Source organism: Numenius arquata, chromosome 7, assembly GCF_964106895.1.
Source record: "Numenius arquata chromosome 7, bNumArq3.hap1.1, whole genome shotgun sequence".
Lineage (NCBI taxonomy): Eukaryota > Metazoa > Chordata > Aves > Charadriiformes > Scolopacidae > Numenius > Numenius arquata.
Genome location: NC_133582.1, coordinates 62760079 through 62783767, shown reverse-complemented (window position 1 = coordinate 62783767; position 23689 = coordinate 62760079). Strand labels below are relative to the sequence as shown.

Sequence of the window (23689 nt, the reverse complement as noted above, 5' to 3'; positions counted from 1 at the left end):
CTCTGGCTGGTGAAATAAGCCCTTGAGCTCTTGGTGATGAAAATATCGGCACCTCGTCCCACTGTAACAACTCGGTGTTGGTGGGAGGCATGAGATCTTTATGGGACGCTTCAGTCTGCTGGATCGCTTCACCAGGCTTAAATGCCAGTATTGAGCAATTTGAAACATTTTATCTGGATTTTTGGTGAAAGAATACCCTGGCACTTCTCCCTTTGGAGTCTCTGATAAAGAATTTTTATTCCTTCAGTGGGAAGAGCCTCCAGGAGAGGGCCAGTATTAGCTGAAATGTCCAGTGCAGGAGGGGAAGAGGAGGCTCAGGCTCAGTCCTTGGCTTGTGGTAACCGGTGGGAACAACTGGGCTGTTGAAAAGAACTTCCAGGGGAGATGGTGACCGCAGAGAAGGGGATGCTCACCTCTTCAATACTGGCTTTCAGATAGCTAACAGCACATCTCTGCCGAGACCACCCTGCTAGTTGGAGAAAAATCTGAAATCTCTTAATTTTGTGCAAAGACAGCAGATATGTTGTGGTTTTGCCTGTAAAAAAATGAAGTATTTAATGGCATGACTTTAATAAATGTGAATTCTCATGGCTGAATTGAAAAGTTACACATTTGTAGTGACAGTGTCTGCTTTATATGTACAAAGATGGTTCTTCTGGTTTAATAATTTCAAGTTTTATTTGTTATGTTTTTGTGGTTTGTTTTTTTTTTGCTCCTGGAGAAATAGCTTGCCAATTTATTTTTAGTTTTTATGGGAATTTCTAAACTTCAGGAGGGAAAAACTGTGGACTCAACGTGCATTTGTGAATGGATTGATGAAGAAGTATTTAAGTGATCTGCAACGTCTGCACTGTGTTCTTTGAGAAGTTTTAAATCTCTTGCTATTTGTAGTGGCAAGAACAAGCCACCGTGTGCTAATTTTTCTGTTCTTTATCTTTGCTTCTTGTACTACTGTTGTAAGTGTCTTCTGAAAAATACTTGTTTTAGTAAAACATTGTTCTTGTTAGGATGCGATATTACATCATGGAAATCCTTTTTTGTTTTGTGAAGGAGGACCTCAGAGAACTACATGAAGAACCAACTGATCCTCAAGCTCAGCAAGAAATAATTAACAGCATTGAAGAAGTTTATTTTTCCAATGATTCCTTTGACATTGTGAAGTATGAGTTAGAGGTAAGTTTCGTCTTAAAAGAAAAGACAGTAATATAACAAAAAATGAGGGTCAAAACTGTGCTTGTTTCAATGAGCTATTTTTTGTTTTGTTTCTTATATCTTGTGTTAATGCAAAACTGTACCCTCCTGCCTTACCTTGCGGTCGTGTGGAGCTTCTAGCATGAAGTACGGGTATCGAGTCACTGTTTTTAATGCAGTAGAATTAATATCGGTTGTGCTAACGAGCACTTTGTCAGTTAAGCTGCTGTGAAAAAGCCAAAATAGTTGGAGGAAAAAAAAAGAATCTGTTGTACATTTTCAATAGTTTTTTAGCAAACCGACTGAGGCATAATAATTTCAATGATGAGGGGGGTTGTGCGTATACATATATGGCTTAAAATAAGGTGACTTTGAGGTAATTGTGATATTATATGATGTAATTCGGATAATGCATTGTGTACCTTAACACTGATTTATTTTGGTATCCATCATTTGAAATAATGGATTAATTCTGCAAATTGGAATGCAGAAGCAATAAGAATGTTTCTTTAATGGAATTGATTGGTTAGTTAATACTACACGTGTATTTAAAGGTCTTTAATTTCTCACTGTATTTAATTTGTTGTTTACATGCAGAGGCTTCCTCCAGTACTTAGTCTTCAGGAACTGGAAGAATACAGAGACAAATTAAAACAACAGCAAGCTGCTGTAAGTAAAGTTGTTTCCTCTGTGCCCTCAGGCAATTTGTGGTCTCGTCTGTAAATAGAGCCAGAGGTGGAACTGAAAAAGTTTTGATTTCTTAAACACATTAGATATTACACATTTTTTCTTTTAATATTATATTGTGTGCTTTTATAGTGGAAAATCATGTCAGTAAATCATATAATCTTATGAAATCATGGAAGTAAATCTTGGTGGTAAGTATTGTAACAAGGAGCAAATGTGCTGTTTCTTTAGAAACCTGAGTTTCTGAATGTTCAGCTTTTCCTATGTATTGCAAGAGCAGTAACGTTCAACACGGCGCTGAATAATGCGGTAGTATCTCTTTTTTTTGAGGGATTTCTGGCAATGTAAAACATAGGATGTTTTAAACCCTCTTTCTTTAGAGTTCTTATTTTCTCTTTATTTTTCATTTGCCGATTTGTTAACCGTCCACAAGGGTTTCTAGTGAATGCTGGTAGAGAGTTATTATGTAATAAAACAGATGAGATGTGAGTAATAACTGTAATTTATGGGGGGAAGTCAGAGCTGCAGCTTCTGAAAGGTACTTGTTACATTTCAGGCTTTTTTATGTTCTGTTCATACATTAATTATTGATTCATTGCTCTTTTAAAGATGAATAATATGGTACAGGGAACGAATGTATTAACTGTGGCATTTGGAGAGTATCTGCAAGTAAAATAACAGTAACAATCCTAATTCATGTCTTTAAATGAATGAAATGTACCGAAGGAGAATATTGGATTGTTAACAATACATGGAGAACTAGTTCCTTCTGCCGAAGATTGCTTTACCCAGAATAAATGTATGAGATTTTGTAAAGCATCAGTGAGAGGTTGAGCAAATGAATATTCCATGTTTCTCACCTAGAGGTTTAAGGGAGGAAGTTGAAAGTAGGTGGTGGTTTTTGGTTTTTAAAGTTGAAGAGGACACCTGGTGGTGCTGTGGTTTTGGCAGGAAATGCTCTCAAGGCTGAGACAACTTTACTGAGATAACCCTAGTATCAGTGTCCTGGCCCGTGGGCACAGTGTCATTGCACGGCCAATTGGGGAATGGGGAATGGGAATAGCAGGGTGAGAACTAGGCACCAGGTTTCCAGGAGACAGGGCCCATATGTGTCTGTCTTTTAGAAAAAAATCTGCAAAAAACCAACCAAAAACTAGCAAAGACAAAACTTTTGACAAAAAACGTGTTGGATTCTTCCCCCCTAGTCAGGATTGGGCCATTCTTGTGTCTTCCTCAAGCTGGTCTAAGTGCGATTCTGCTGTGGGAAGGAATTGGTGCTTGTGTTTGTTTTCCGCGTTGGGCATGTGCCAGGTTGCCAAAATTCCTTGTATGTTGTATATTAGGTCCTTGTGTTGTATTTCCAGGTGCAGCAAGAGAGACTGTTGCATGTTTTCTTCGCCTGTCTCAATATTGTCCATTTATCTTGTGATATGTCCTTTAGATTACTGTCTGTCTTTAAGGATATTAATGTCCTTCATGGAAGATGTTACTGCAGAACGTTATACAGCGTTAGTTCAGTCCTAAAAATATTTCAATGCCGATTGTGAAGAGATTATTAGACTGAGGACTCAAGAAGCCTGTTGTCAGATCACACAATGCCTCTGCTTTTGAAAAGAATAAATAGTGCCTTTTTCACTCCAGTGCCTGTGTCTGTAGCTGACATAGGAATTTACAACAGTGGTTTAGAGATAATTCCAACTTTTATATTTTTGTAACACAAGCACTCAAATGATGTGAATGGTAGGTGAGGGAGCTCTGATCTTTCACTTCTCAATGACTCTTACCATCTACTTTTGTACAGCTGATTTTGGTCATACCTTTGGTTTTGAGTTCACTATAGACTCCATATTTTCTGTAATTTTCCCACTACAGTTTTCCATTCCATTGGATGGGTTCCAACTCACTCAAGACTTCTTTAATATGTGTATCCTGTCAGCTTTAATTTATCTAATCATCTTGGTAGAGACAATTTGAATTAGGAGGCTTTTTAGCCTACGTTTGTTTGGCTTCATTTTAATTAGTAGACTGCTATCCTCAGCTGTATCTTTTTTTTTTCTTCAGGAGATGAAATATTTTTTCCTGATGTGATTAGGAAAGAGAAAATTGTTTTGGAGGAAATTGTCTGGTTCCCTCAAAGAGCGTTGTTTGCATGCATTGATAACTGCAGCCACATTCATTGCCAACAATTGCAATTCTGGATTCCAAAAGTTAAGAATTAAAAAATAAATCAACGCAATTGTATGGAAGATGCCAAAAGGGGTGTGATGATTTGGAAATGACTGGAAGTAACCTGGGGTAATATCGCTCCTCCAAAAGAAAGGGAAGCGTGGAGAAGTAGTATCACTAAGTTCAGGGAAAGAAAAAAAAAATGGTCTGCGGCAGGTGGTGGTAGTGTTGGGGTTGTTATTAGTGAAGGGTGATCCAGAACCTGCAAAACAAAAAAAAAAAAGCGGCATAAAAACTGAAAATGAAACTCAATGAAACTCATGGTTTATTCATGTGTACTGCTGGGTGAATCCCTCTGACAGTGAAGAATCAAAGAGATTTGTCCCAGGAGATTGCATGGTACAGGCATACAGGGCACGCAGGTATAGCCCTGCCCTGAAGCTTTCACAGGTACGGTGCTGTGCGAAGAACAGGTTGGAAAAGGGGGGTGAAAATTTCACAGGGCGTAGACTGTGCAGTGAACAAAACTTCTTGAGAACCTGTAGGCTTGGGTAGCTTTTGGCCTAAGAACCTCCTTTTCTGTCCCCAGCCTGCTCTGGAGTGTGTCTGGTTGTTCTGCTGCCCTGCAGAAGAAAGCTTTATTATTTATAGAACAACTAAGGAGTTTTATTGTTTAGTTTATATTTGTATTTAGTTTTTATTGTATAGTTTAGAACTAAGATTGTTTGGTGATTCTGGCCATTTTTTCATCTGGAAGGAGGAAAGCAGAGATACATGTCCCTTGTCCAGCTTCCCCGGTGGTGGTACCAGAGTGCTTCCGAGGCCGTTTGTGTGCAGGGGCCCTTCCAGAGGGTGGGAACGGACCTGCTGGAGCCACTGTCGGTTTGTTCCAGGGATGCCGATTAAGGATCCCGACCGTGTGCTGTGTTTGACTAAGCACTCAAATATATAACAGCCTCCTTATCTCTCACTCCCAGGGGTGCATTGTGGGCTGGCTGGCTGTCATAACCACTTCTATTTTATTTTCATTTCTGGGAGTGCTGTTCCCCAAGAAGGATATAGAGCAATACCAATGATTTGCTTGTCATGTTTGAAACTGTTTCTTCTTAAATATTTGCAGTCCCTGCTGAAAAACAAAATAAAACACATTACTCCCAAGCTTGTGTTTATATGACTGTTACCATTGGATCTCCTGTTTTTTTAAAGCACGTGTGTTTGTGCACAAGGGACTGATGAAGGTAGCAGTGCCCATTTTTGAATTCAGTACAGAGAGCAGATCTCAGTAGCGTTCCACTTACTGTTAGTTCAGAGCAGTGGTGAAAATTTTAAAATAAGCATGTTCTGTGTGCTAAAGAAAGGGTATAATGTGCACAGGGTGAATATTTATTCATTTTGACACAGATTTTATTTAATACAGTATCACTATGAAAGGTAGGTGTTCTTAAAGCTTTCTCCGTGGGGAATGGTTAACTTCAGTTTATATTCTAGCGGTACCATAAGCAGAATGTACACAGTTGTCATGTCCCATATTATTTCTGTTTTCTATTCTAGTGTGTTCCTTAACAAACTGAGAAGTAAGGGATTAATTTAAAAATGCCCACTAATTCCTAGATGGACCGGTAAACATTTTTCTTATCTTGCTTCTAAGGAAAGCTGATCGTCATTTTTAGGATTTTTTTTACCTTGTGGCATATTTATTAATAAATTTGAAAACTACAGAACTAAATGATACAGAATCACAAACTTGTAGAACTTTAGTATAGAGGTGGCCTATTTAACTGAGATTGCTATGTATCATGTGTCATATTCTTCTTTTGAAGGTATCTAAGAAAGTTGCAGACTTGATTCTTGAAAAACAGCCTGCGTATGTTCAGGTAAGACAACTAACAGTCACTTTTGAAGAGTAAACCACTCCATTTTCTGCTGTTAGAATGTACTACTTGCATTTTGCTGTGTAATATTAATATTCTTATCCCAGCAACACCTTAGTGAAGCGTACGTGTTTTATACCAAGAAGTTCTTTCAGATGTTCCAAAGGGACACTTAAAAATCCATCGTGCCAGTAAGAATCTTTTAAAAACCTTTCTCAAATGCACGTTTGTGTGATTAAGTCAGTAACCCCTTAGTCTTACCGAGGGGCACAGGCTTGCACAGTTACTCCTGTCAGTAGGCGTATTTATTGGAGATTTCTGGTGGGCATCACGGGACTCACTTCCCCACAGACTCGTGAATGAAGCTCCTGACGTGCTGCGGGTGCTCTGTTCCCTGGCAGCTCCAGGTCAGTGTCCAGTGACAGTGACAGGTCATTAGAAGCAGCAGAAGTGCAGCTGACTGTCTCCTGAGCACGTTGTTTCTGCTGTGCAAGGGGAAGTGTGGGGGAGCTGTGGGTTGTGCCCCATTCCTGGTGTGAGGTCCTGGTCTGACACGCGCTGCTCTGGGCTGAGGGGGGGCACCGCATGGACACAGGGCAGGGCATCTCTTTTTTTCCCTGCTCCTTAGAGGGAAAGGCTTTGGGAACAGCCAACAGGTGGAAGATTGTCTTTGGGAAGAGAAGAACTGTGTTTAGCCCCAAGTGCTGGGCGGCAGACCCTGTCCCTGGGCACCCTTGGGCTGCACCCTTGCTGCGCGCTCCATCCAGCCCCTTCCACTGAGAGGCTTTACAGAGCCCAGGCTGGAACAGAGCTGCTCCCTGTGGTACGTGTTGCCTCATGGAAAGGGGACAATGGACTTTTGAGTAACTCTGACATTTGCAAAGTGTTTTTCTAGTGAGAAGTGGGTACTGAGGAAGGTAATCTTTGAATTTGGTTTCTTAAGCTATTTTGCATATCTGCAACTAAGCTGTACTTTTCCCAAAAGCAACGCTGTTAACATAAAGGAGGGATGGGTTTTGGGGAAAGGTGCAGCTCAGTGATTTGTCACAATTACTTGTGTCTTTGGGGGCTGACCAGGAGCTGATCTTAAGTTGAACTAAACTTTAAACTTGTTTTTGCTTGTCATGTCTTTAGAATTAGATTAGTTTTCAAAGTGAAAGTCTCTGTTCTCCCCAGGGAAAACACTTGAGATGCTTTGATGTGATGATCAGTATTTAAAAAAAAAAAAAGTTTTATTTTCTTTAGCGTGGAGAGAGCATTCACTTTTCTGCAGTGCTGTTCCTAACAAAAGAAATCCTAATGGGTATATTAAACATTTTATTTTTTAAAGGAGTTGAGATTATGTTAGGCACTTCACGAAGTCAAATCAAGCTAAATTCAGGTCACCTGTGCTGAAGAGTTTTCAGCTGAAATTCAACAGGATACAATTAACATTCATTATGAAGTGACATCTATTAAATTGGTAGAATACGAGTGCTTCTAAACAAGAAAATGCTGTGCGAAACATGATTTTTTTTGTTGTTTTGCTGCTCTCTGGCATATTAATGCAAATTAGACCCTGTGCTTCTGTCCCTGAAGCTTTGATCATTGTGCTGTGGGGCATTAAAGGTATAGTGATTCTTAGGCTAAATGTGCAGTATATAAATGTGGAGGTCCCACTGCAATGAAAATGGATTTAAAGAATCTTTCTTCAAAAGAGAATAGTATTTTAAAAGGTAGTTTATATTAATGTTACATTGCAGTGCTTAGCCTGTATAAAGGGATGAAACAAATAACATATGAAGTAACTCTCTAAAGTCAGTATAACATCTCAGCAGAAACCTGCTCATCTCTAGTCTTCCCTTGTGTGGAGCAGGACCTTTGGTGTATTTATTTATCCTGTTGTCTCTCTGTAGGAACTTGAACGTGTCACCTCCTTGCAGAGTGGCCTGCAGCTGGCGGCTGTCATTTGCACAAATGGAAGAAGGTATCTTGCTGAAATAACGGCAGAGATTGAAAGGGGGGGAAGTATTTAAGAAGAAATCTGTAGACCTGGGAGGTTTGGTTGCTGGTGATATTTCCTGTTTATCTGCTGAATGGAATTAACAGTAGTAGTTAAAGATACTGAAACGAATACCAGCAGCTTTCTCTCCTGCAGCTCTCACTTTTTCAGTTGGGAGTTGTCTTTAAATCAGGAACCTCTTGAGATGCACCATTGATCCACAGACGATGGAGGGAAGCTGTACCTTCTTAGTAGTCTGTTGGTATCACCTCAGTTTCTGGGTTTCCCTAACAATGCTGGCAATATTATTTTCTAGCATGTATTTTGATGGATGCGTTAGAATTTATTAGAAATAAGTTTTGGTTTACATATCATTGAGGATTATATTCATTTTTAACTTTTGCAGACACCTGAATATAGCAAAGGAAGGCTTCACACAAACCAGCCTGGGGCTTCTTGCAAACCAAAGGAAACGACAGTTGCTTATTGGGCTGCTGAAGTCTCTGAGAACAATAAAAACACTGGTATGTACAGTTGGTTTTCTTCAGTGGCAAAGTCTTTTTCTTCATTTCTGTGCAGTTAATCTCTGTGGTTTGTTTTCTTTTTTTATTTTATTTTTAGCAAAGAACTGATGTGCGTTTGAGTGAGATGTTGGAGGTAAGTCCCTGCCAGACTGTTATAATTTGAAGCTGTTCTAAGTCTACTTTTGTTTTTTTTTGTCAGTCTTCTTAATTTAGTTCCTTCTTTCCTTCCTCTTGCAAACAGGGTATGGGTGTGTCCATGTGGTGGGGTTATATTTTTATTCTTTTTTTAAACGTTGTGAAAAATACATCACATCACATTAGATAGCCCCTGTGCCGGGGGGAGTATTCCCTGTAAAAGACTCAATCCTGCCTTTAGACCTGAGCACTGAGGCTTGAGACAGTTCAGTGAGAGTGCTGTGCAGCCGTCACTCCCCTCGCTGCCCTCGACTGACACTGCTTTGCTGGCGTTGGCTTGGTATTTGGGAGAACAAAGAAGGTGAGATGTAGCTGACTGTTGATATACTGGGTCTGGATAAAGTACTTCTCCTGCAAGCACAAATGGGTGTTGCAGTTTTTGCTTCAAAAGCCAGACTACCTTTCCGTTGTATTTTATCCCAAGGAAGAGGACTACCCAGGTGCTATTCAGCTGTGTCTGGAGTGCCAGAAAGCCGCCAGCACTTTCAAACACTACAGTTGTATAAGGTAAGGTGATACTGGGCAGATTTCAGCTTCTGTACAACTTTATTTGTAAATGGTGTGAAACAGTGATCATTAATTCTCATTCTCTAAAGCAGCTCTGATTGAAATTTCAGTTTTCTGCTTAGAAAAGTAAGGCATTTCTAAGTGCATAAGCATCCTCAGTAGTTCCCCTTCCCTCCTGTACTAACCCGTCTGCACACTCGCAGCACTCTGCGGTCTGGGTTTGGACTCTGTCCTTGTTTTGGGACTGTTGGCAGGGAATACGGAGTTATAACTGTGCTACAGCCTGTGGGCAGGAGATACCCGAGCTCATTTTTTAATAAGCAAGTTTATATTCTGGAATTAATTTACCTACAGCAAGATGGCTTGTGGAGGGTGACTTACCCTGCTTCTTGGCAACGAAGTTAGCGAGTGCGGAGCTTCATGCTGTTGTGGAGAAAGTGCTTTCAAACCGAAACTAATATGAATGTCTGCAGTTCCTAGCTTAGAAAGACCTGATGTTTCCATAGCTTTTGAGAAAATAAAAGAAAAATAAAAAAAAAATAGAGTAAACATTAAGTTCAAAGTCATAATAGATATAACAATAAAGGAGTAAAACGGAGTGAATTTTGATGTTTCAGTCACTAAGATGACTATTAGATTAATCAGATTTTTCTGTTTATGTTATTTTTAATTAGAATTTTAAATTTGTGGGTAAAATTCTGACATTGTTTGATCTCCTGTCAGTATGTTATCTGATTTAGGAGGACCAAGATGTATGAAAACACATCCTTTGCCTCTGTCCTCTAAATGTATACTTTGTTACCTCCGAGTGATGACCCGTAATCCTTGATGTTGCTTTAGATTCTGCTGTTGAGGTACAGCTGTTTCAGGAACTGAAGATGCACCAAAAAAGTGTATGGAGTTAGAAATTGTACCTGGAAACAAGCCCGTCTCTGTTCTGAAGTCAGATTGCAAAGCTACTTTTTGCTTTCTTTTTGGTTCCACAAAACCTGTGTGTGGATATAAATTGACTGTACATTTGCCAACATACATTAAAATTTTGAATCTCTTCCTTCTGTAGTAGTGAATGAAAACTATTCTTTATTTATGTGAATGAGGATTAGGTAGGAAATCTAGAATCCATCTTCTGATGGTTAACGTTGGCCCCTTAGGAGAAGGTTCAGAGTGTAGAAGTAAGTTGCCTAAAACCAGTTACAGTGATTATCCCATGGAAACTATGTGCTTTCTATGGTGAAGGGAATATCCTGCCTATTTCTTGGTTGCTTCCACCCTTCCAAATGAAAACATACTGGTCATATTGTGTGTCTCATTTTTCTGGCTGGTGTTCCGAAATTTTTAAAGCTGATTGTTGGAAAGGGGAAGTTGTGCCTTTCTTTGTCCTGGATAGTTTCTCTTATGATAGCTATTTTTGTTAATCTTTCTATACCAAGTACAGCTCAGAGAAGTGAAATGAGGGTCTTAAGCTTACACAACTCTCAGAAAATCTTCTTAAGTTCTTTTTTTTCCCCTGTAGTGTTTCTGTAAGGGCTTCCTCAACAGCCGGTAAAAGTTACCGTACCATAGTTTACAAAGACGTCATGGCCAAATCCAGATATTAGAGCACAGATTTCTTGGGGGTTGGGAATGTTTTGAAATGCTTGGAAGAATCCTGACAGGATGAGGTCTTGCCTGGGCCTTCTTAACACCATTGCATTGTGAACCTAGGATAATGTGCTGCTGCAACACATGCTTTTATAGCAAGTGTTAGGGATACCGCAAATGCCTGCATTAGGTGCCTTTTGGTAGGAGTGTGGTGATGCTAGTTGGACACACTAACAGCAGATTTTTGATAAGTTACTACGTTGTGGCTCAGTAACAAGCAAATATATTTTTGGGAACAAGAAACTTGGTGTGAAATGTTAATATGATCAGTAGTTTGATTATAAACATTATTTTCTTTCATTAATAGTGAGTTGAATTCAAAACTGCAAGATACCTTGGAACAAATAGAGGTAAGAATTGCTATATTGATGTTTGGTATAAGTTAGTATTTAACCTCTAGGTACTAGAGCTTTCTAATGCAGCGTTACTGGCAGTAACAGATCACGCACATTTCTTTCCAATACAGTCTTTGGAGTGCTGTAGTCATTGCTATTTGTTTAGCCTTTTGTGCTGCAGTCAGCTTCGATGCTCTGTAATATGCTGTCAGGCTTACGAGCCCAGCTCCCTAATTGTGGCCACTGGAAGTGCTGAAGCAGCCAAGTAAAATATGCCTGTAACATTTGCAGTGCTGGAGCAAGGAATGCTCCCGGTACGGTGAAGATGCATGGTGGTTTCCAGTCCGTGAACTGCTGTGAATTCTTGAGACCGCTCCGAAATAGCGGTGGGAAGTAGGTTAGCACATGCTGGTCGGTGTGTACAACTGCACAGGGGACCACAGTCTCACTTCGGATTTGACTTCAGTGAAGTACTTGATACTCTGCTTGTTCTTGGAAATGGTGGGACTGTGGCTGGCAAAAGTTTCAGTACTGCAGGCTGCAAAAGTAACATTTGAGCACTCCAAAATGGTCCAGTAATGTACAATCTTGGCTATTGTACAAGCATAATTATTAGATTGTTTAAATAAGCATCTTTTCCTCGCTTGCTATTGTTTAAGTAATGTATTAGTTGGCCTGGCTTTATTAAGTGTTTAACACATTTTTTTCCCTTCATTTATATAGGAACAATTGGACGTAGCCCTCTCCAAAATATGTAAGAACTTTGATATCAGTCATTACACGAAGGTTCAGCAGGCCTACAGGCTGCTTGGGAAAACCCAGGTTAGTGCTCGTCTCCTGAGCAAGTCACCAGGAGCGGTGGTGTAACAGCTGGGGCTTTGGGTACTCTGGTGGAAATTTATTCTCCTAGTACTGCTCAGCCTTGCTGAGTGTACAAAGACTCGTAATGCTCGCATAATTTAACAGTAATTACATTCTTCTTGTAACTATTAAAGTATGTATTTTGAACTTGTCCTGAAAAGAATTTAGTTGCATCATTATTGAAATATCTCTCATTTTGGCCCCTCCTCATTAAACAAAATGAAATGACTTTCAGTGTTTTCAGCAATTCTTATGTTTTCATTTGCCATTCCCTTTTCTTGGACTGATTCAGGGTAGGACTGGCTGCAGAAGATGGGTTATTTGCGATAGGATTGAAGCAGAGTTGCTTGTTCATTTCGTATGGGTGTATTGAGTTCTCAGTCAGTAGCTGAGTGTCAGATAGCAAGTAGTGAAGCCTACCACTTTCAAATGTGGGATCTGATAACTTCATTCTGGCGTATCAAACAATTTTTTAATCAGTTCTTCTATACCATATGTACCCATCATTAGCATATCTTGAAACAGTGAGAAAATTCTGTGTCTGAAATGGACTAATGTGATGTGCAGTTTATTAACAAAGGATCAGGGAAACAGCCTGACCTGAAACTCAGGCCTGATTATGGCAAAACGTATATAGTCAGCAGTGTTTAGTACCTGGACTGATTTCTTTTCTTTTCTGAAAAAAGTAAGTTTTGTTAAACAAATGTCATATTTTGGTTTTATTGCAAAGAGGGCTTTTATAAGAAGTTTATTGATGTGATGTGCATGCCTTTCTGTAACACTTAATCCTACTTTATATTCCTCAAGTGGATCGACTGAAGACACTGTAATTGTGGTTTTAGATTTATTGATTGCAAAGGAAATATTTTTATTTTCGTTGGAAATGTTTCCAGTGGGAAGAATAGCGTGGATCTCAACTCATTGCTTTTCGAGACATTCATCAGTGATTGGGAGGGTAAATGAATGAATGAGTAAATTCTATAATCAAATAGATTATAAACACATAAAATTTGTATTTACTAGTGACAATGTCAAAACCCTGGCGAGTTACAGAGGGAGAGTGGCTAGGGAAACTGATTTTACTGGTAATACCTGAACTCTGTTATGTCACCACATTGTAATATTGCCCAGTGCTACGTCAGGCGATTTTGGAACACAGATTGGAGGCCGTGCTGACAGTCTCCTGTGCTTGGCACTGAAAAAGACTTAGATTAAAAGACCATGGCACATGACAAATTGAATCTTGCGCTTTGATTTTGTGTTGCTCCTTCTCTTTCAGACAGCGATGGACCAGTTACATATGCACTTCACTCAGGCCATCCACAACACCGTGTTCCAGGTAGTCCTTGGCTACGTGGAGCTGTGTGCGGGGAACACCGACACCAAGTTTCAGAAGTTACAGTACAAAGACCTCTGTACAGTATGTCATACTTGCCTATATGTCTAGTTTTTAATTTTTTCCACTGTTGTAAGTAAGTGTACCTTATGTAAGTAGGGACTCAGTTATTAAATTAACCCTGCAGATACTATAGTTTCTTAATACAACTCATAGGCTAATTGGGAGATTGGTTATTCTCACCTTAATGCTGATTTTGATTGCACTAAATGTTAGCAGTTTGCAGTTAGTGTACACACCATCTAAATAAATGTACAAGCAGGAGATCAAGATTTCAGAACTTGTCCTCAGTGTAATATGCTGGTTGCTGGAGTCACTGTTAGCTTTGAACTTTATTTCAGTGCATGTCAGCAGCATTCACCATTTCTGTAATACTTCATTTCAGCAAGGGTTCTTGTAAAGACGTTAACTTCCTTGGAGTCTTCCCGTTACTCTGAAGCCTCTTCAGCCTGGCTCCACTGTGAAGCCAGGATGCTCTTAACATCTAAGTGGTTATGGAGTGCTTACTCTAATTAAACAGTGGAAGTCATACAAAATTAAAGTCTTCCTTTTTGGGCACATCTCCCGTTGTGTGTTTCTAAAAGTCTTTCTAAATGAACTCATTTAGCTCGTTTCCATTTCACAGGGGCAGTGGGAGATTGTAGGTTTTTTTCTTTGTTTCTTTTCTGTAAGTCAGATACTGGATTTTATAATAATGTGTTTTTTTAAAAAGAATAATGTTTTCAGTAATCGTTAGCCATTCATGTAAGTTGTGTGCCTGTGCACTCTGAGTCAGTTTCTTTGTTGAGTGTCTCTTCCCCTAGCAATAGGCCTTGCTGTAACTCGTCCGTCCTTTCTCCTTTTGAGTACTGCTGGAGCAGGGGAGAGTTCGGCTGCTGCATCTTCACAATTTGATTTTCTTCATTCTAGCATAAGTTCACAGAAATTCAGTTCCTTATTTCCTTAGTCTAAATGGAGTTGTTGTGGTATTTAGTAAGTGATCTTTTCTTCCTGGCCACCTGGAAGCCAATATCTCTTCAAGTACAGTGATCTGTATAACCAAAGTTTAGATTTTATAGCTACTAAAAGCCCTGAAACACAGTGCCGTTTTCTGATGAGTTGGCAGAGAAAATTGCTGAAACAGCTGTTGAAATGGCAGGGCAATTTATCGTTAAAATGATAAATTTATTACCCTATTTTGTTCCAACGTTAGAAGAGTCTCTAGTATCTGAAAGTGTCTGGATAATGCAGTCAGTAATGTATATCAGTTCTCCAATTAAAGGGTGTTTTAGAAAAATAAGTAGTATTCTCAATAGTTAAGTTTTTTATGCACCAAGAATGTGACTTTTTCACTTCGTGTTGGTGTGTCCAGATTGCCTCATTTATATCCTTGAGGCGGTTCTGATTTGATAGGGAACAGAACCAGAATAATAATTCATTTTAAAAAACCTAGGCAAACTGAAAAGACTTAGTGATTAATATGAGGCCTCCAGATACTTCTGCTAGTGACATCTGTTAATGCTGATGAATCGTTTTTGAGAGTCCTTAATCATAAGCAGAGCGTAGGAGAACATGGCTTGGGCAGCGTGTGCTTCTGCCAGGGGCATCATTTCAGCTCAGAAAGCAAGAGAACGAGATTAAATAGAAGGTAAAGACATGTAGTTTATGATTTTTCTACCTGAAAGCTGAAAAATAGGAATTAGTGTCAGTGATGTGTCTACATTTGCAAAGAAATCTGTCCAGTCTAATGTTTATTATCCAACAAATGTAATTCTGGAGCTTACCAAGGCTTTGTGGCAGTTCCTGCTGGGGAAGGACACTGGGTGTTAGAAAGCCAGGGTTGTATCGTGGGGGAGGTGTAAGTTCAGAGGGGATTGATCATTTTGATTAGAGGCTTGCTCTTTACAGAATCCATGGTTGATTATTGTGGTGGTGATGTTGACATCACTGTTGGCAGCAGCTGTTAGTATTTTTTGAAGAGTTTTGCTGTAACTGCAATGCCAAAGCTTTTCCATCCCCCTGGATATCCATTTTTGGGTTCCCATGTGATACCTGCATGGCCAGAGCTGGCTCGCCTTGCGGAAGGAAGGTATTCTGGTATATCTGCTGTTCAGACATTTCCAGCTGGGATTCTGTGATTCTGTATTTCTTTGTATAGCATTCCATGCACTGGGGCATCAGCCAGGATGGCTTCTGTGCACTGCTGAAGTACAGGTATCTATAGCACTGAACCGGCGCAGCGCCTGTGCAGAATCACAGACTCAGAGTGGTTTGGCTTGGAAGGGACCTTAAAGATCACCCCCTGACCTGGTGAGATGTGCTGACCATGAGACTGTATGGTGTTACTCCTGTATCTATCTTGCTTTTCCGTAATTATAAGAGGTGATTAATACACAGGGCAATTGGAAAAAAAGAAAAAAAGGGGGGAAAAAAGGCAGTAAGAGATGCACTTTTTGACAGCATTTGATTACTTGACTCAAATCAGGCATTCATCGACTCTCAAATACTTTTGGAAAGGAAACCGATCTATATCAAGCGCCTCAGCTGTATGTGTGGAGGGTTTTGTGTGGTTTGTTTTGCCTCTGAAGACAATAAGCACAACTGTGAGATTTCAGAGTATTACTGTGTTTCTCTGCAGCACATCACGTCAGACAGCTACATTCCCTGCCTCACCGACCTCTGCAAAGCGCTCTGGGAGGTGATGCTCAGCTACTACCGCACCATGCAGTGGCACGGGAGTCACGAGCAGGAGGAGGAGGCGGCAGCCGGGTCCTCTGGTGAGGAGCTGTTCTGGAAAGAGAACTTCTGATACTGGGAAACAACTCTTCTTATGCTCGAGTTGTTAATCTGCGTGTCGGTACCTCGGTGTGCTGACCCGGTGCCTTCAGCGTTATTGCTTCTAGTGTGCAGTAAGGACTTGAACACTCACTGGATTTTTGTAGTCTTCAGTGTAATGTTAATTTTTTTAGTGAATACATATATGTGCTGTTATTAGAGATAGAAATAGTTTTATTTGGAACAGTGATTATTGTTGAGTTGGGAGTTAGCTGTGGCAGATGACTACAAAATCTAAAGATTTTCCCCTTTAATATAGGATCAATGTGAAATTTCAGATTTTTTGATCAATGGTGAACTTTTCATTGCATATTAAGCTTAGTAGACTGGGATAGTGGGTTGTGTACTGGAATGGTGACTGAAACAACAGGGGACGAATCTGGTGTAAATCTGTCGCTGTGATTTTCAGGAAATCCAATTTCCTCAATGTTGCATGTCATCTGTACCAATGAATCCGTGATGAGATATGGTCACAGTTCCCTTGATACCCTTGCAGGAAAAGGCAAACGTTTCATCTTAAACTAGAATTTTGGTTTTCTTTTATTGTTGTTCCAGTTCGTGTTTCTAGGGCAGAAGCACAAAACTTTCGTCTCTTGGCTAAGTCCTCCTAAGTCCATTTTGCCGGACGTGTTCTAAATGAATGTAAAATGTCTGAAGACAGACTTTATTCCCCACTAAACCAAGATGCTCGTGTTTGGCAGAGGGTGAAATTTACAGTAGTAAGATTTATGCAAAACTCGTATTTATTTGAATCAGATAAGTTTGCTCTTTTCTTAGTGAAAAGGAGGCTTCTGTCAAAGGACAAGGACTGGAGGATTGCTGCTAAAGTTAGATGATAAGTAGAAAGGGGAAAAAAAATTGAAATGGAAGTAAAGACCAGATCTCGGAACACTGTGCTTCCTACAGTGCAGTTGAAATCCAATATTTCTTTCAAAGTTCAGATTTATTACAGATTTTGTCTTAAAAAGAATGACATTTATGCTAATTAGCATTGTCTTCCTACTTTAAATTTGAAAAATTAATGAAGGTATTTTCTTCAGAGTGTCGTTAACCCGTATTCAGGTTAAGGGAAAAAAAAAAAAAGATTTGTTGAAACTTTTATTTCAGATGAAAGTTTTTGTAAGTGTATCAGAATTAAAAATCAGAGTTGAAATATTTAATTTTTAGATGTACCATGTGAAGAAAGATTTTGAATTTTTGAGTGACTTGCCCATTCTCCGTAATATTTAGTCTTAAATTTACAATAACTTCAGTTAATTACATTTCCTTCTCTTGTTTTCATTTCGTTGTGATCTTTGCACGTGTAAAATGAAGCAGGTATAATAAAGACTTTATTGCGTGGAAGTACTATCAGAGCTCCACAGCTCAGCTCCAGATGGAATTTTAAAAATAGTTTCTTTTACTGTGGTTGCTTGTGATATCCTGAAGAAAGAAAACCATTTGCACTACAAAATCTTTTAAAGGAACCATTAAGCCTAATAAAGTGCTGTATTCAGTGACATGAGGAATTTAAAATGCATCGCTTTTTAAGCGTGTTTACTGCTAATCCACTAAATCATCTGTCGCTCAGGTTTACCTTTCTGGAGACGCTGTGGCTTAGCTGTGAGGCACAACTAGAATGTGTTTGAGCTACTGAATCGCTTTTCCAAATACCTCAGCAGTGATAAAGCCCACAAAAGGGAATTTCACAAGTATAATTTTAATTTCAGAGGGACTATAAATGTCTGCCAAATGTCAGGTTTTTCTGGAAGTCGCTGCTCGTGCTGTAGTAATTATTAAGTCTGTACATGGAAGTCTCATTCCGTGTGTATTGACGCAGTAGCTGTGGTGTGTGCTGAAGCCGGGGCAGAGCTGCTGTAGGAAGCGCAGGGGTGTCACAGGGACCCGGGGGCAGTTCAGGAGGGGATGCCAACCTGGTTCCCGCAGTGAAACCCTGGGGACTGGGGCAATGGAAGGAGCAGCCTCAACTGTTGCGTGTGTATCTGGATTTTATCATTGAGAGCTCAGACCTGTCCTGGTATTTTCTCTCCTTACACCAGTTAATCTCAGCAGTCTCACAAAGTACCTTCAATGGGCCCTTGGTCTTAGGGCACAAACCCAGCTGTAGAAGTGAGAAGCTGGATGTAGAGGAGGGGAATTACATCGTTCTTTCTATTTAAACAGTGAAGCTTATCCAACAGAAGTCCTGCGTGGATTATGGAAAGGAGGTTGCACTTCATCTGGATTGTGTGTCAAGTATTTGTGATTATTAATGCCTGTTACAGATGTTAAAATGTACTTTCCATAACTTGTAAATAATTCCCCTTCTGCGTTTCTGAGGAAAGAGGTGTGTCTGCATTATATCATTAAATATTCTGCTTGTTTATGGTCTGAAAATTAGCCTAGTTTGAGACTGCAGAGCAAACTGGAATAGAAAATACTTTCACAACAGGATATTTTTTGTTTGGAAATATGAATATTGTCTGGATAATATGATAATGGCTAAGGCAGAAGTTTCATTATGGGTAGAAAACTAGGATACATTTCAAGACTTTTGGAAATACCTACGACACCTTTCACCTTCAGTTTCAGATGGCAGCAATGTGATGGGAACTGAGGAGAACAGTTTTGACCGCAGCTATGTCAAAAAGAAATTGGAGCATGGGCTTTCGCGGATATGGCAGGTATGATTTTGATTTTTTTTTTTTTTTCCTAAATATCCCCCCCTTCTCCCTGTATCAATTAAAATTATATTTATATTGATCGTCTTAAAAAAAAAAATATCTCTGGAGAGATTTATCAAACCCGTGGCAATCTAATTTCTGTGCCTCAGTTACTGCTTGGTGGCTGTGCTTACAAACTCACTCAGATGCCAAACCATAGTAACATGACTTTCAGCCTGATTCCGCTTCTCCCAGCCTGTGTGCTGGCCCACGGTTCATTTTCCTCTCATGTGCTTCTCTCTGTTAGCACAGTCGTACTGCTTTGTGTTTCTGGTGTAACCATAGCCATGGAGAACCCGAAGTCTTGTCAACCTGCCTGGGTTCACGTGTTCCTGGTCCGATTGCTGGGTCAGTTTGATGTGCAGCGAGACTCCAAAAGCGTGATGGAAGAGCTGTAAACCTTTTATGTGGCTGAATTGTAATCCAAAGCTCTGTTTCTGCAGTGACAATAAAGCATCTAGGATCGACCTTGTGTTGTAGGGCATTAAAGAAACTGATCATCATACTACTTTAGAAAGTCAGTGAGAAATCATTCATGTTACAGAAAATTGAGTTCTACTGTGAATCTCGAAGTTACAAGTGCAAACAAACCAAAAAGTGCGACTGAACCAGGCAGCTGAGCCTTCACCTTTTTGTCTTAATGTATTAAGTATACAAAAACGCATTTGTGTTTTGTAGGATGTTCAACTGAAAGTGAAAACATATCTCCTGGGAACAGATCTGTCTAACTTCAAATATGACGACTTCATATTTGTTCTGGACGTTATCAGCAGGTACGCTGGTGTGCTCCTAAGGCCGCTTAACACGTGCACGAACTTCAGCTCTGATAACACAGCACAGTTAATTAAGGCTGATATTTACATTCTTATGCTGACTTTGATCCTTTCTACTGATAGTTTGAAGAGCACTTCTTCTTTATGTAGGAGTCTTGGAGTGAGTGCCAGTCTCTTTTGCTGCCTGCTCCAAGGCTGTACTTGGGATTGGTGGCATAAAGGGCTTTGCTGCTCAAGTAGTGCTTAAGTGGGATATGATTTCAGTCTTGGCTACTGTTAAGATTTCAGATGTGCAGATCTGACCATTTTGATGTTTCTAACAGCTTTTAAAGGGGCTCTCAGTCAAGAGCAGTAGAGTATTGTGATACTGCTATGTGTACAGTATTATATGCTTCTGTTTTGGTAATAAAATGATGGATCCTGACTGAGCTGTACAGTGTGCCCTGCATAGTGGGACCTCAAAAAGATGTTTATTTTGTGTATGGCTCTTTGTCTCTGTGTGTCTGGGACGTTGTGATGGGATTTGGAGGGAAGTGAGACATGGACTTTTGTGGAATGAGTGAAGTGTTTGCAACTGAACTTCAGTGCTCTGCTTTAACGGAGACACGTGTGTGCTCCTGGCAGTGACTGAGGCTTGTTACTCAGGTTGGAACAGCAGTACTAATAAGCCAATGAATATTCCTAAACTTTGTTTTATTGTTACAGGCTAATGCAAGTTGGAGAAGAATTTTGTGGCAGTAAGTCTGAAGTTTTGCAAGAATCTATCAGAAAACAAAGTGTTAACTATTTCAAAACGTACCACAGGTGAGACTACTGTGTGTGCAGTGGATGAATCTAATGGCATTTGCTTTTGTTGGGTTTAACTTTCGATGCCTTCCAGAGGAATTCCACTGCATTGTGTTCCTGCACTGAGGCTGGCAGGCAGCGGAGTATGTTTCATGATGAGAATCAGGCTCTGAACCCTGGAGAAGAGGGGAGGGTGGCGAAGCCTCTGCTTCCCCTGTAGTTGTGGAAAACCCTAGTTCTGCAGCAGGCAAGCCAGATAAAGATGAAAAACTTTTTATGGAGAGTTTCAGTAGTTTTTCAGTCTGCCTCTTAAGCTGTCTCCTGGGATCCTGAGTGTGAATGCCTCGGAAATCCATACTTCCTAGCAAAATTGTTACTTCATTTTCTATGCCATTACATGAAAAGAGCTGATCGTGTCTGGCTATGAAATGGTATTTTAATGTGCAATTTTGTCTTGCATTAAATGAGATGTTAGTACTGAGTCCATCCTTTTGAGTCATGTTTTCATAGGTTTTTTTCATTGGCACTATCTAATTACGTTTCAGTCATCTCTCCTTCATATCTGAGGCCAGTCATACGTGCTGTCACCTGCAGGCAGTCCCTGCCCTCAGATATCGTATATGGCTGTGACAGTTTCAAGACTTGGCTGTCTGTTTGCCTTGTCTTCATTTCTCAAATGGTTTGGTTTGGATGATAGACAGCTCTTTCATTCTAGTTATCTAGATATCTAGATATCTAGTATCTAGTTATCTAGTTTATCTTCTCTCTGGGTGTAAATAGCTTGAAAGATAGGAGAAAAAATACAGCATTCCTTGCTCTGAGAAGCTCTGACTTTCCCAGGCTTGATCCCTTGACCTCTGATGTGTAGGAGTTGTCATACAACTAATGCATCCAAACCCATCTGGTCTGAGACCTTCTGCCTAAAATCTGTAAAGTATGAGAATTATGGCAGGAGAAGATGAGACGGTGTCTAAATTCAGAAGCTGAGAGGGTCGTTTGGAATTTTTTCCAGCTTTGTTAGTTTGGAGCTGGGATTTCTGTCTGGACACGTGAAGACCTCGGTTCCATTTGTCTGAAAAGCTTCAGCCTTAACCAGATGTAGGCCATGTCCTTCAGGGAAGGAGCTGGCTGAGATCGCGTGCCACCTCTCTTTGTTTCTCGACAGCATTTCTGAACTCTGAGCTGCATTTCATGATGTGATTTGGGAACGGAGCTTGCAGCTCTGGGTTCAGAAGAGCTGTTTCGGTCTAACCATCTTTTACTGCACGGGCTTACCACACAATACCTTACTCGATTAAGGAAATAGCGTTTTGACCATTATGGTTTTACTTATGTTCAAAGGACCTATTTTAACAGCTTAGGGAATCAGAGACAAATTTGCTGAATTATCTTTGAGTAAAATTATCTTTGAGTTAAGGAACATCGATGGAATATGTATGGAAATAATCCTTTTTTTGAAATAATTATGTTTTTTATTAGGGCCATGTTTCTTGTAATTCCTGTGAAAATAAAAGGAAGTGCTTATTATGTTTTATGCTGTATTTTGAAGATTAATTGGCTGATGTTTTCATCCTTGGAAGGAAAAATATAAAAATCCCTTTCTCTGAGCTGTGGCCTTCACGTTGATTTCTATGAAAGCTTTAAGCATCTTGCTATTTCAGATCAACTAACGTGGCTTTCTGTCCCCTTGCGTATTTAATTGGAGGGGGGAAAAAAAAGCTAGTGCTTTTGAGGATTCATTAGCACATAAAAGCTACATAGTGCTGAAATGCTCAGAGTCCAGGAGTAATTAGTTCTTTGATGGTGTAATTTGACATCCAAGGCCTCCCGGGTGGTTGGTGTTTAGAGCTGCCAGCGCAGAGGAAGCCTTCAAAGGAGCTGCTCATGTCACCCAAGAGCGTGGAGGAGGAACAATGTAATACTAGAGCATACGGGAGGCCTTTTTGGGTAGATGTTGATTATTTTGAACAACGAGAGTGGGCTTTTGGCAGAGACCGTCAGTGAGGTGAGGGGATGTTTGTTCTGGGGGTCTGTAAAGGGGGTGTCTGATCCCCAGAGCTGCTCAGAGAACAGACACATCGGACCGTTGTGTGAGCTGCTGCCTGGGCTCGGACACTGGGGAAGTGTCAGTGCCTGGATTTCAGCTTTGAAATGATACCAAAACTGGTGCTTTGTGGCGTTTAAGTGGTTTTTATGCTTTTCCGTGACTTTTTCTTCTTAGTCTTCTCCTCAAGGACTTTTAGTCTGTAATGCTGATGTTCCCAGCATCTCTCCCTGGTGTTTCTGTTGGTTTTACTACAAGACCCGCAAGCTCCAGGTGCCCAGTGCCTCGAGAATAGCACTTGGAGTCTCTTTGCCCTTAGCTGCTGAATTTCAATAGATACGGCAAACTGTAGTCAGAATTCAACACATTGCTCATCTCGTTGAGGCAAGAAAATTGTAATTGTACTGATGATTGTAGTTCGTTATTGAAATAGTGGTATTTCTAGAATATTTTACTGCCTAATTAGAAACCCAGTACGTAATTTACCAAGTGCTACTTGTTAAGCAAACCAATATACTAATATACTATTAGCATGTTATATAATAATAACCATAATATATTATAATATGTTATTATATAATAATATATTCAGAAGCAAAGGTGCAGCAACGTGACCTCAGTAAGCACTCACTGCTGCCTGTTTCTATATGAGTTCCTGATTATCTGGCAAAAAGATTTTCTTTGGTAAAGGTATTTCTGCTTATTGCTGAACGGAGGCTTTTCTAATGATTAAAAACATAACAGAGACAACGCAGAGATGTAGTGGCTTCGTTACATTTCCCTAATGTTTTCTATATTAGTACCAAGGTACTAATACCAAGTACCAAGGTACTTTAAGCTATGAAGAAAAACATAGCCCAGGAGATGATTAGCCATTGAAGTTCCTGCTTCTCTGAGCATCTGAGGTGTCTGTAGAACGTTGGTTCTTTCCGCTTCCCTTTGCTGGCTGTTGGCTGCAGTCTCTATTGGAAGCAGCATCTCTCGGGCGGGCTCACAGAGCTGTTGTGCTGCTTGCGGAGTGGTTTATGTGTTGTATTGCTTTCTGCAGTTCACGTAGAGGAAGAACAGTCAAGTGTTACTGCGTAATCACAGATGTTCCTCTACACTTTTTAGTGGCTTTGACAAAAAAATATGTTTCCAAATTTTGGAGATTGACATGTTTAGAGAATTTCTCCAGAGGTGTCATAGAACACGCACTGTGTTAGTAGCCAAAGC

General features: G+C 40.1%; 1 protein-coding gene across 2 annotated transcripts in view; it reads left to right on the top strand.

Annotated features, from left to right (window-relative positions):
* The window catches only part of VPS50 (VPS50 subunit of EARP/GARPII complex), a 57685-nt gene that overhangs the window by 9556 nt on the left and 24440 nt on the right, over positions 1–23689 (top strand). Inside the window, exons 3-16 of one of the 2 annotated variants that reach the window (XM_074150327.1) lie at positions 1051–1173; positions 1789–1860; positions 5865–5918; positions 7811–7881; positions 8303–8420; positions 8518–8553; positions 9040–9122; positions 11071–11113; positions 11822–11920; positions 13239–13379; positions 15973–16111; positions 18735–18832; positions 19550–19644; positions 20350–20448. In XM_074150327.1, coding sequence (XP_074006428.1) covers positions 1051–1173; positions 1789–1860; positions 5865–5918; positions 7811–7881; positions 8303–8420; positions 8518–8553; positions 9040–9122; positions 11071–11113; positions 11822–11920; positions 13239–13379; positions 15973–16111; positions 18735–18832; positions 19550–19644; positions 20350–20448 — 1271 coding nt within the window. The remainder of the gene's footprint in view (positions 1–1050; positions 1174–1788; positions 1861–5864; positions 5919–7810; positions 7882–8302; positions 8421–8517; positions 8554–9039; positions 9123–11070; positions 11114–11821; positions 11921–13238; positions 13380–15972; positions 16112–18734; positions 18833–19549; positions 19645–20349; positions 20449–23689) is intronic. The other variant, XM_074150328.1, reaches the window with a different exon arrangement.